At 44.5% G+C, this 12,837-nt stretch overlaps 1 protein-coding gene across 1 annotated transcript; it reads left to right on the top strand.

Annotated features, from left to right (window-relative positions):
• The first annotated feature begins 11,051 nt into the window (after positions 1-11,051).
• On the top strand, positions 11,052-12,402 carry LOC145547167 (uncharacterized). The gene is made up of 2 exons (XM_081595997.1): positions 11,052-11,362; positions 11,528-12,402. Exons 1-2 carry the CDS (start codon positions 11,191-11,193, stop codon positions 12,160-12,162), a joined length of 807 nt encoding a protein of 268 aa, XP_081452123.1. The 5' UTR covers positions 11,052-11,190; the 3' UTR covers positions 12,163-12,402.
• The last annotated feature ends 435 nt before the right edge of the window (positions 12,403-12,837 follow it).

Below are 12,837 nucleotides of genomic sequence, written 5' to 3'. Positions count from 1 at the left end.
ACCAGACATTAAATCTGGAGGCATGAGACTACAAAAAGTGGTTGGAGGTATGTGCAGAGGGGTGAATTTGAAGACAGCAAAATATGATCCAAGAGAACATGAGCTAAGGGTCTAGGGATTTTCTTAACCAAGGGCTTGGGAAAGGGTTCTTCCTTCACTTCACTGAGGGAAAACTAGGGTCCAGAAAGGAAAGGGTGTGGAGCCAGAACTATCCTTTCCAATCAATCCTTTTCTTTTCCTACCAGACCATGTAACAAGGTTGGCCTGATTGGCCAGCTTTTCTAAGGACTGTCAGTGGCAGATTCTGACTGGTTAGCCACCTCCCTGCACGGTGGTGACGGGGAAATGAGATTGATCTTTTCTTTCTTAGGATTGGTTAACAACCCTCAGGGGGGCCAGAGACTCATTTTAATTGACTGGAGAGGCTAGGAGGGAGGTCCAGCACCTTTCATATAGAAATTCTGAGAGTTCTTTTTCCACAAAGGTCACTAAGAAAGAGTCTTGACTGGCTTATACATATATCTGCCTTTGGACTGGAAACAATAGCTTAGAGAAGAAAAATCAAGAGAGTCATGCAGGCATGCTACAGTTCAATTTGAAACCCAAACAGAGAGAGAGATTCACAGAGGGAAACAGAAGAGTGGTAAAAAGAGAGAGACTAGGACACAGAGAAATGAAAGAAAAAAAATAGCCAAAGAGGATGGATTTGAAAAATTTGGTTTTCATTTCTGGTGGTTTAAGAGGAAGCTACTTTATGATGCATTTTGTTAGATGCACATGTTGCCAGCCTGTGGCATGGGAAGAACAGCTGTCTTAGAGGCAGGAGACTAGGAATCTCGTCCCAGCCCTGCTACTAACTAGCTGAGTAGCTATGCAAGTTACTTCATCTCTCATAGTTTCAGTGTCCCCATTTGGAAAAATCAGGGGAAGAAGTAGGTGATCCGTAAAGGTTCCATCCAATATTAACTCTCCTGATTCTCTTTCTGACAAGCAGTCTGTTTTCTACAGCTGAAGTGGTAACTTTACACTGCCAATAAGGACTATTCTTGGGTGCTATGTTCCTCTATTTATTTGAGTTTGTTAATTTCAAGCTTTTGGGACTGGTAGGCACTGACTGATGGATTTTTCTATTTTCTCTTGCTAAATCAGTTCCCCAGAACAACAAGATTGTGAGCCATCAGTAAACCTCCCTACTCTTGGAGAAAAAAAACAGTAGATGGAAGAAAAAAAAGTGTCATGGGTATCCAGGTTTCCAAGACAGGGATCAGTGGAAGAAGGGTTGGTGAGAGAAGGCCAGACAAGTTTTTGCTGGGAAGAACCTAAGTTCTTTTGAATTTGTAAGATGAACTTATACATGCCCTACATATTTATCTAGAAACAATGATTAAGTATTTATGTGAACAAATTTGGCCCCTGCCATTTATTGTCTCCCAAGCCAAAGAACACACAGAGACAAAACAGAAATGAAAGTCATTGTGATAATTGACATACATATACCACCCTGTGTAAATAGATAGCTAGTGGGAGTCTGCTGAATAGTGCAGGGAGCTCAGCTTAGTGCTCTGTGATGACCTATAGAGGTGGAAGGGGCAAAGTGGGAGGGAGGTCCAAGAGAGAGGGAATATATATGTACATATAGCTGATTCACTGTCTTGAACAGCACAAACTAACATACTGTAAAGCAACTCTACTCCAATCGAAAAAAAAAAAAGGTCATTCTGATAATTGTAAAGAGCTTAAGACTGAAAGTTAGAGATCTGAATGTAGATGTGGGAATATCTTTAAAAAAAATTAATTGATTTATTTTTGGCTGTGCTGAGTCTTCATTGCTGTGCAGTTTTCTCTGGTTGCAGAGAGCAGGGGCTACTCTCTAGTTGCAGTGCCTTCTCTTGTTGCAGAGCACAGGCTATAGTAAACATGGGCTCAGTAGTTGCAGCATGTGGACTCAGTAGTTGTGGTTCCCCAAATCTAGAGCACAGGCTCAATAATTGTGGCCCACAGGCTTAGTTGCTCCAAGGCACGTGGGATCTTCCTGGATCAGAGATTGCTCCCATGTCTCCTGCATTGGCAGGTGGACTCTTCACCACTGAGCCACCAGGGAAGCCCTAAATTTGGGACTGTTCTTAATTATGTGACTTTGAAAAAAATCAATTCACCTCTCCGGACTTCAGTTTTCTTAACTGCACATTGTGGAAAACACTTGCTGATTATTGAATTCTTTTTTGGCTTTAAATATAAATAGCATAGATCTGTTCTTCTTGTTTTGCCCTCATCTCCTGTGACTTTAAGTATTCGACCAGTATTAACTGAGCATCTACTGTATGTGAGGTGCTCTACCATGTATTGTGATTAGGAATAAAAAAGGAGAAAGCACAGTCCCTTGTCTTCATAAGTTTATAATCAGTAGGAAAAACATGTACATATGTAACTGTAACTTGCAGCAAGATTTAATGGGTTATATGGGCTATAGGAGTTGAGGAAGCAGTATGATTTCCATTTAGAATGATCAAAGGGGCACTATGATTAAAAAGTAGGTTTTTTCTTCTTTTAAAAAAATTTAAAGTATTTGAATTACATAAAGGAATGAAATTAATGAATATAATTTATGCAACAGATATTTTTGGAGATCCTACTATGTTCTAGGTGCTGTTCTAGGTGCTAGAAACACAGATGTGAATAAAATAATACAAAAATCCTTGCCTCCTTAGAGCTGACTTTAATGTAAATTATGAAGCATAATAATAAAATAGACATCCATTAAATGACCCGCCAGTTTAGGAAAAGAAAAAAAACTACTAATACCACTGAGCCCCCCACCCCGCCCACCATGCATCTCTCCTATAGTAAAGTAATCCTTGAATTTTATGTTTATCATTTCAAGATTTTTCCTCAGATTTTTACCATATTGCTTATTTTGATCTTTTTCCCCTACTGTTCTAAAAGTGGTATAATATTATTTGTATCCTTCTTTACTTGCTCTTTTCATTCAACATTGTGTTTCTAAGATTCATTCAAGCTGATGTAGGTAGCAATAGTTTATTTACTTTCATTGCTGTATCATAGCCCGCCAATTTGTCAATTAATTTCCCTGTTGAGTATTTAGGATTGTTTTCAGCTGTTTGCCACTACAAACAATGCTGCTCAGAACATTTCTCCTAGTATACATGGGTAAGAGTTTCTTCTGCTGCTGCTGCTGCTGCTAAGTCACTTCAGTCGTGTCTGACTCTGTGCGACCCCATAGACGGCAGCCCACCAGGCTCCCCCGTCCCTGGGATTCTCCAGGCAAGAACACTGGAGTGGGTTGCCATTTCCTTCTCCAATGCAAGAAAGTGGAAAGTGAAAGTGAAGTCGCTCAGTCATGTCTGACTCTTTGCGACCCCATGGACTGCAGCCTACCAGGCTCCTCCGTCCATGGGATTTTCCAGGCAACAGTACTGGAGTGGGGTGCCATTGCCTTCTCCGAAGAGTTTCTTCAGGGTACATATATATGAATTGCTGGGTTGAAGCATATGAATTTTTCAACCTCTCTGGATAATGTCAAATTGTTTTCCAATATTTATGCCTACTAAAGTATATAAGAGTTTTGATTGCTACCCTATCCTTACCAATTTTGGTATTCAGTCAATCTGTTGGATATAAAATGGTGATTTGAATTTATACTTAATTATATTTGCCTTATTATTAGTGAAGTTGAGTATCTTTTCATACATTTATTGGCCACTCATGCTTCTCCTTATGTGAAATGGCTATTCATGTATGTCTTCTGCCCATTTTCCTATTGGGTTATTTGTCATCTCCCTGTGGATTTTTAGGAATTAACAAACATATATAGCCTAGTCCTGATTCTTTGTCAGTATCAGCTATCTACTTCCAGTTTTTAGCAGGGTTGGGATTTTAGTAGAGGCTTAAAGGGTGGATGATTTCAGTTCCAGCTCAGAGTCCTCATTTAGTTGGATTAATTAATTCTTAATTCATTCATCAAATATTTATTGAATGTCTAGCCAGATGTCATACTAGACTCTGAGAATACAAATATATTCCACACTTGCTCACCAGTTACCACTTCCAAGATCTATCTGGGTCTAAGCCAGTGACATCTCCTGGTGGACCACTACTGTGGCCTCCTAGCTGTTCTGCCTTTTCCAGTCTGGTCTTGCCACGGTCTACTCACCACCCAATAAGCAGCTAAAGTGATCTATTGAAATGTAGATCAGATCATGCAACTTAAAACTTCCCAATGGTTTTCCAGTTCTCATAGAAAAAAATTTCAGAGTTCAGCTACACTAGGCTATTGACCCTCAGTCATACCACACTTACTTGTTTCCCCTCGGAACCTTTGCTGTTTCCTCCGCCTGGATCATTCTCCTAGTTTATGCTCACTCTCTCATTTCATCTAGGTCTTGTCTCAAATAGCACCTCCTTAGAGAGGGCTTTTCTGACCACCCAATTTAAATAGCCACCACTCCCCGGCCCCTTTTAACTTTCTGGCCATGCTGCTTGTGAGATATGAATTCCAGGACCAGAGATGGAACCCCTGCCCCCTCATTGAAAGAGCAGAGTCTTAACCACTGGACCACCAGGAAACTCCTCCACCTTCCCTTCTTTATCTCATTATCCTCCTTCATTTTTCTTTTTAGCACTTATCATAGTTTTATTTTTATTGCTTTTTTCCTCACTAGAAGATAAGCTCCACTAGTTGAGAGACCTTGTCACCACTGTATCCTCAGCATTTAGAAAAGTGCCTGGCACTTAATAGGCTCTCAATAGAAATTTTGTGAATGATTGAATCAGATAGAGTCCTTGCCCTTAAAAAGCTTTAGTCTATCAGGGAATACAGGGAAGCAAAAGGCAAATAATTTCAACACAATTTGATAGTGTTATAAGATGGATAAGCACTGAATGCTGTGGGAATGCATAGGAAGGACATTTATTTCAGTCCTGAAAACTAGTAGTCAAGGGAGGCTTCCAAGATGAGGTGACATTTACAAGAAACTCAAAGGACCTGGAAAGGGAGGGAGTAGAAGGGTGTTCCACAAAGAAGGAGCACTAAGGGCAAAGCTTGAAAAGAGGGATAAGTGGTCTCCTCCACAAGGCAAGTAATTCAGTGTGGTCAGAATGAATAGTTATGAGTGCAACAGGGCGCAGAGACTGGTTGTCAGTGGCTAGATCCTGAAGGATCTTGAGCATCAAACTCGAGCCTTTCGGATTTTATCCAGAAAGCAGCCAGAAGCCATTTAAACCAGAGAATGAGCTCAGATTTGCATTTTAGAAAAATCATTGTAGGTCTAGTGTGCAGAATGGATGAGAGGGGGCAGGCCTGGGGACAGGGAGTGCTATAGGGGACTGTCGTCAGAATCCAGGTGGGAGACAGTGGTGGCCTGAGCTCTGAGGGGATAGCTGGGATGGAAAAAAGTAGGCAGAGCTCAAGAGGTTTAGGAAGAAGAACCAATGGGCCTCAGTGATTGATTGTTATGGGGGATGAAGGAGGTGAGAGAGGTGAAGACAGTGCCCAGTTCTCTGGCCTGGGTCACCGAGTGGTGCCATCCCCTGATTGGAAAAGAGTCAGAGGGTTAGAGTGAGATGAGCAGGCCAACCCCTAATACTCGTGAGGCCCAGGAAAAGATGAAAAATATAGCCTACATACCAAATGTCTAAATATGTACAAGTTATAAATCAAAGCTAACAAACTGTTAAATAAAACATGTTCTACCCTCTTATCTTGACAAATATATCAATATCAGCTGGAAGATTTATATTTAGAATCCTGGGACTCTTCCAGCCCCAGTCTGACCCTCGGGTTCTCTCTCCGTTCCTTGCTCCATCCCACTACCTGAGGGGCCTCACACCAAAGTGCAAACTCCACACCAACAAGGCTGGTGCTGCGCTCCCCAGCAGCTCCTTCTGTGTTTTCAGGAAATCAAACCCTAGGAAGAGGTCCTGGAAGTCAGCTTGGGGCAAATTGGCAGGACAGTCTGGCCACTGGAGCATGGTCTAGGAGCGGGCAGGCGTGAGCTCTGGGTAGGCACACACCCTTGGCCTGAAGTTATCCTCCCCCTGCAAGAGGAAGAGACCCTCTAAAACTGTCGCCCAGGGTAGAGGTCCCTCTTGCCTGGTCTAAGGGCATAGACTCTGAAATCTTACAGACTGGGTTTAAACCCCTATTCTCATGTTTATTTACTCTTCTTTGAACCTAGGCAAACTCTCTGAGCCTGTTTCCTTTCTTGTAAAATGGCAATAGTAATATCTACCTCATAGGGTTGTTGTGAGAATTAAATAAGGGTAATATATGCAGAGCACTTGTTATCTAATATCCCCCTCCTCCACTCCCCAGTTTACATTGTTTTCTTCCCACTCATCACCATTTTCCCTCAAACTAATCATGCAGGCTGGGGAAAATAGGAAGTTTGTTCTAGGTAAATTTTTTTTTTTCTGGAAGGAGTGGGTCCAGGAAAAAGGAGTTTATAGAGGAAACAGTAACAATCTAGGCAGCAGTAATCCCAGCTCAGGCTGGGGCCATGTTGGGGAAAGAGGGAGAGTCAGTTGTCTTGTGTGTAGATGAATGAGAAATGGTAATAGCGTAATTGCTTTTACAATCTGTTTGTTTTGCTGACAGTAGCAGCTGGTTACTGTTTCGATTCTTGGTTTTCATGTTAAGACAGGGGAAGAAGGTGTGAATAGAAAAGGAAAAAGAATAGAAAATCCAAACGTAATTTCTTGGAGACCAGGAAAATGGTCAGAGAAACATGATTGAAAACACAGATGGTTTCTATATTTCAGACACGGACTGGCCCTCTCATTAAGTTGATCTTGTATTGTTGTGTAACATGTATAGATTCTTACCACATGCTGTCACTCTCTCTACTCCTGCAGCTAGAATGCCCTTTCTCTCCTTCTCAGCTGTTTCAAATTCTACTCTTTATTTCAGGCTCACTCCTTCCCTGGTAAGTATGACCCTCCCCACTTCCTCTGAGCTCTTCCTAGTCTGTATCTGTGCTGTGTTAAGTCACTTCAGTTGTGTCTGACTCTTTGGACACTATGGACCATAGCCCACCAGGTTCCTCTGTCCATGGGAATTTTCCAGGCAAGAATACTGGAGTAGGTTGCCATGCCCTCCTCCAGGGGATCTTCTGACCCAGGGATCAAACCAGCATCTCTTACATCTCCTACATTGGCAGGCGAGTTCTTTACCCCTAGTGCCACCTTGAAAGCCCCTAGTCTATATCACCTAGAATTTATTCATGGTCTTAACATGTTTAGTCTTGTTCTATTATCCTTTAAAAAATTATTTTAATTTTTAAAAATTTATTTATTTGACAGAGTGGCATGTGGGATCTTAGTTCCTCAACCAGGGATCGAACCCGTGCCCCCTGCAGTGGGAGCTCACGCCTTAACCACTGGATTGCCAGGGAAGTCCTGTTCACTTATCCTTTTATGTGTGCAAGTCTTGTCTCTCTAACAAGAGTTTAAGCTTATTAAGGGAAGGAACTATATTTCTATTTCTCTTCCATTTCCCATAGTGTCTATATATTCACTTAATATACATTTATTGAGTTCCCATGTGCCTAAACTGGGGTTCAGGTGCTGGGGATACAAAAATGAAATATATATATATTTCCTCTTCACTAGTGGAGCTAGTAATGGACTCATGGTTTAATAACTGCCTATAAAAGTGTTGAATACATAATGGTTCCTCACTAGAGGTTTGATGGATTGATGAACCATGCTACTTTTTGACTAGGCATTCAGTGAATGAATGAATGAATGAATGAATGAATTAAATTACTGGATAACAACCCTCCAAGCTGTTCCAGGTGTATCCCTCCTATATGAAACTAGTTCTCACAGACTTAAGGGTGTGAGACTGGTTTCAGGGGAGAAGTGCTCTCTAGAGTCATCAAAACAGAGAGCCTACTGTCTTTTCAAGTCAGTGTTCACTCCTTTCCTTAAGGCCTAGTGATTAAAACACAAAGCATTTTACAGGCATTGGTGAATACCTTTTGCCAGTTTGTGTCATTCAGGTTGTGAATTATGAGAACTGTGTCCATTTTTCATAATAAAAAACAGCTATTATTGAATATTGATCATGTGCCAGATGTCTTGCTGATTTCTTTACATGAATTATTTAAATCCTAACAACAAGCCTATGAAGTAGATATGATTATTATTCCACTTTACAGAAGAGGAAACTCAGGCACAGCTAGGAAGCAAGAAAAGACAGGACTTGAATCCAGGAAGTCTGTGCTGTCCAGACAATGAATTGGGAGAGTGGAGAGCTGAGTTCTTCAGCCCGCCCTGCTGTATGCTTGCTGTGTGACCTGCAGAAATCATCTCAGCTCTCTGGTCTTCAGCCCCTTCTGATCACCAATCCTAAAGCCTATTCTTTTGAATTCAAGTCCTCTGCTTTTCCACCAGTATCAGTTGCTTAAATCTGGTGGTGATCCCCTAAATCTCATCTTTCATCTCCTTGTAGTGGAAGAGGCAGCTTGTGATATTGTGTCATTCATAACTGGAGCATCCTTTTCTGAGACATTATATATGAAAACCTTGATGGCTTCTTGAATGTCTTGGTTCATGGCTGCAGCTGATAGAGCTGCAGAAGGACCCCTGAACCCAATTTCTTCCTGTGACTCCATCCCTCAACTCCTAGTTAAATAAAAATATTTCCCAGTGCTCAGGATGCTTGTTATCATGAATCCATTCAGAGGACACAGCCAAAACCAGGCACTAATCAAAAGGAAAGTGGTGGGTCTTATTCATTTCTGTGTGTGGAGCTTGATCAACACAGGCAAGAGATTGAGACCAGGTAACATGAAAGAGTAGGCATGAGTGGATTTGAAAGGTCAATTTCTCTGAGGAGCCTCCACATAGAAACTGAAGCTGCTCAAATCCTCCATTTTGTCCCTTCATAGCTGGAATTTTTCCTCCCTTGGATGCAGACAAAGGATAATAATTATCTGAACAAGTGTGCTTGGTTAGCTGGCATCAATGTTTTAAACTGGTATGCTTAAATAAAAATTGGCTTGCTGTACCCCTCACGTTGTTATTTGGCTCAGCTCTCTCTGCTTAGTCTCTCTTGTCTGTGCATCAAGAGTAGCTGTGTGTTCTGTTCTCACCAGGGTAGCCTCTGGCTGGGGTGCCTACTAGTGTCCTTTCCTAGAGCTTCTTTAATACCAGGCAACCTTGCAGGATGGTCTTTATGTCCCTGCCCTCACTTCCTTCCCTGCCTCCAATTTCCTCTTGTTGTTGTTTTCCAGAATCATTTGCATGGTTCTCCTGCACGCATTTGTCCCAACCTTCTCCATCCCTGCATAAAATTCTACAGAGAACAGGGAGAAATATCTACTAAAAAGAAATCAATCTCTCCCCCGGCCACCCCACCCCTTCTCTCCCTTTCTCTCTCTCTCTCTCTCACACACACACAAACACACAGAATGGATGGCAGCCTTCATTTCTCTTCTGACCTTATCGTGCTCCCAAATATCAAATCAAGATCACTCCTAAAACCCAAACCCAAGCCTACAAAGCAACACAGAGAAACAGAGAATCACTTTTCCTCTAGGAGATGAATGCACCCCTTTTGGGGATCCATCTGAGGTTACTGAAGGGCTTATTTTTTGAAGAATCTGCTTCTGTCAGTTTTGCATGTATTCCTGTGTGTGTTATGGGTTTGTAAAGATGTCTTCCTTAAGCAGAAGTTAACTTTGGTTGTAGGTTATAATTCTGTGAGTGTGGGAAAGAAATTTTGGTGAGGACAAAAATCCCGTTTTGTCATTTAAAAAGGATTCGAAGGGAAGTCCTGTACCCTCCTGGGAACCCCCAGTCTTCCGGGAGGGAGATCCCTGGGTCAGATGGGATGAACCAGAGGAGGGAACACTTGAACTTTGTTTACAAACCAGCATAACATACAATGACAAACGAGTTCACGCGGGGGCACTCACATCTTCAAATGGAGGACAGAACTGGGAAACGAGTGCTGGCACAAGGGCAGTACTGAGAAAATTTGGGAAAGTTTCTTGGAGGGAGCGGTGGGCGGCGAGGTGGGCTGGGAACCGTGGCTGGGGAAACGCACAGTCCGGCTGCCTTTCCCGGGGTCTCCTGGTGGCGAGCTGGGTGAGGTGCTCTCTGGGCAGGCCCGCTCTCTGCGTCACTCCATCACCGATCTCGCCGGCTCTCTCGCCTCCTCCATGCCGTCTCCGGGCCCCTTCTTCCACATCCACTCCTCCTAGCTCCCCCTCGATAATCTCCTGATATCTCTTCAAATCCAATTATCGAATTAATTGACGTGGTAACCGAGAGGCAAATAGAAAGGGGCGGCAAACACCGGTCGGCTCAGATTTATCCTCCGGCCTCAATAGGCCCCGGCCGGGCGAGATTTACTGGGCCTCGAACACGGCGACAGTTCAAACCTTTGATTAATCATGTTTTTCTCCCGGCCCCATAATTTAGTTGCTTTTTTTCCCCTCCCTGCTTTTTTTTTTCCTTTTTTTTTATCAGTGGAAACGGAGACAGAGTCCTCATCAGCTTCAATTACAAATATTAAGCCCCCGGACAGCACTTTGACAGAGGCGGCCAGCCCCCACTCCTTCCCGCCCCCCTAAATCATCCCCGAATTAACATCACAATCGGCGGCTGGCGCGCGTTCAGATTTAAATGGTGGCATATTGTTCGCGGACGGTCTAGTTCAGACCAGCGGGTTCGCAGTTCCCGGCGGCGGCCCCCGCCGCTTCCCCCTACTGCCCCCTCCTGCCTCCCGGGAGGCTGTGACTCAGGAGCCGCGGGAGGCTCCGGAGCCGAGTCTCCAGCAGCTGAGGCTGCAGGCGGGGGTGCACCGGGGTGGGGGCGAGAGGGGTGGTGAGAGGGGTAGAGTGAGGAGGAGGGGGCGAGTCAAGCACACGGAGAGGAACTGCAGATGTAGGGTGGAGGGGAGGGTGACCGAGGCCTGGCAGGGGCGGGTGAGTTTGGGGGTAGCGGGAGAACGGCGTTGATGCAAATGAGATGCAAATGAAGATGCAGAAACCGCGGGTTCGAGAATGCCACTATATAGCCACTGTACGGCCTCCTCGACCTTGGCGTGGTCTGCAGGGCATCCTTGGGTGGTGGTGGAGGGGCCATTCTGTAGGGAAATCTCTTGCTCTTTGAGTCTTGCGGTGTGAAAGAAGAACGTGGGACAGGATTTCTCGTTTCCTGAGCATGTTAGAGAAAATGGTTCATAAACTACAGCCAGAAGGCTTGAAGGTAGGCCTCAGAAAGGACTTCCTAAGTGGGAAGACCGAGTATGAGGCTGGAATACCTCCTGGGGATTTTTTTGGATTAGAAGACCTTCGAAGCAGCCAGATTTCTCTGAAGGCGTTTTGGGGAAACGGTAACTATTTGGCTCTGTCCCACTGTGGAGGAGAAAAGGAAGAGTGATTCCCCTGACCCCATTAATCCTTTAAGAATGAAGGAACTCAAGAAGAAAAATGACAATCCAATAGTCTAGGTTTCCAGATATTTTCATATCCACCTGTCTCTCCGGTCTTGCCCGCAGCGATCTCCGGGACCTCATTTCTGCCTAGCAACATCACAACCAATCAAGATGCAATTAGGCCTGGCAGTTCGGCTCATCCTTCACTGGGATTGGCTGCTGGCGGTGAGCGCATCCTAAGTTTTCATTGGCTGACGGCCACCTGTATGGAAATGAGAATGAAAGGGGACTCTCAGCGCTTTCTCTGCGACGTGGACCTGTGGCTTACTGCACTGAAACCTGCAAGCTCAGAGCCAGAACTCCTGGGCTTTTCTTCTGGCTTCTCTCCCTGTTCTTCCCCCAAAGAGATATCTCAAACTTTTCCCTCAGCGCCTCTGTCTGAGGCCCAGTCTGAAAGAAATTCACAAAAAATAAGGCGAATTTGTTTGCTTTTTTGCATCTTCTTTGCCTTCTCTCGGTTCTGTAACAAGATTTTGCCCCTTCCGTCCAATGCTATGACAGTTCTTGCTTCTTTCTCTCTTCCATATCCATCCAAGGGGTGGCTTTTCTCCGTGTGGAGTCCCTCAGTCCCCGCCCCCTGTTGCCTCAAACCCTCCCTTCGGGCTCAGCTCCACCAAATTCCCAATTGCCGCCTTCCTCCCTCTCAGGATCCAGGCGCCTCGCACAACGATCTAAAGCCCAGTTTAGAAGGGAGTTAGAGGGGGAGAAGACTCCCCCACCTCCCCCCAAAAAAACCTCCATCCTCGCTTCCCATCCATTTTCTCCGAGGGAGCCGAGTTTGACAGCGAATTCATTCCGAGAGGGGAGGGTGATTTATTCTTCAAATATACCGACAAGTGCGGGCATGATGGAGCCCATTAAAATGTTGGGAGATTGTTTTTATGATTGAAGTCTGTATTACTCCAACCATAAAGAAAGAGAGCAAGGAGTCATTAGCATTTTCATGATGGTGTATTTCTGCTTGTCTCCGCGCCATCACTCATCTTTACTGCCCGTCCCTTTGCTCTCGCTCTGCTACAACGAGGAGAGACTGCAGCCTGAGTTGGGGTTGGGGGTGGGGGGAGGCGGGGGCCAGAGATCCCGCCGCCACTCTGCCCTTCACGCCAAATCCTCACCCTCCCTGGGACGCAGATCATGGGGTGAGAGGCCAAACGCAGACAATGATGTGCCTCAGCTTTCTCCAGCCTGTTCTCCCTGCCCCTGACTGATGGAAACTGGGGGTCTTGTCCAAATGGTGCTTGGAGATCTGCACAGACCTGGGTTGAGAAAGGCGGAATACCCCTTCCTTCCTTTGGCTCATCATTCCTGGCCTACACACCATTTAGAGCTTTCCAGGGTTATCCATATAGAGAAAAAGTTAGAAATTCCTGGCT

Source organism: Giraffa tippelskirchi, chromosome 4 (assembly GCF_054371585.1).
Source record: "Giraffa tippelskirchi isolate mGirTip1 chromosome 4, T2T-mGirTip1v1.2.pri, whole genome shotgun sequence".
Lineage (NCBI taxonomy): Eukaryota > Metazoa > Chordata > Mammalia > Artiodactyla > Giraffidae > Giraffa > Giraffa tippelskirchi.
The sequence above is the reverse complement of the archived record's forward strand: the minus strand, read 5'-3'. Positions and strand labels throughout refer to the sequence as shown.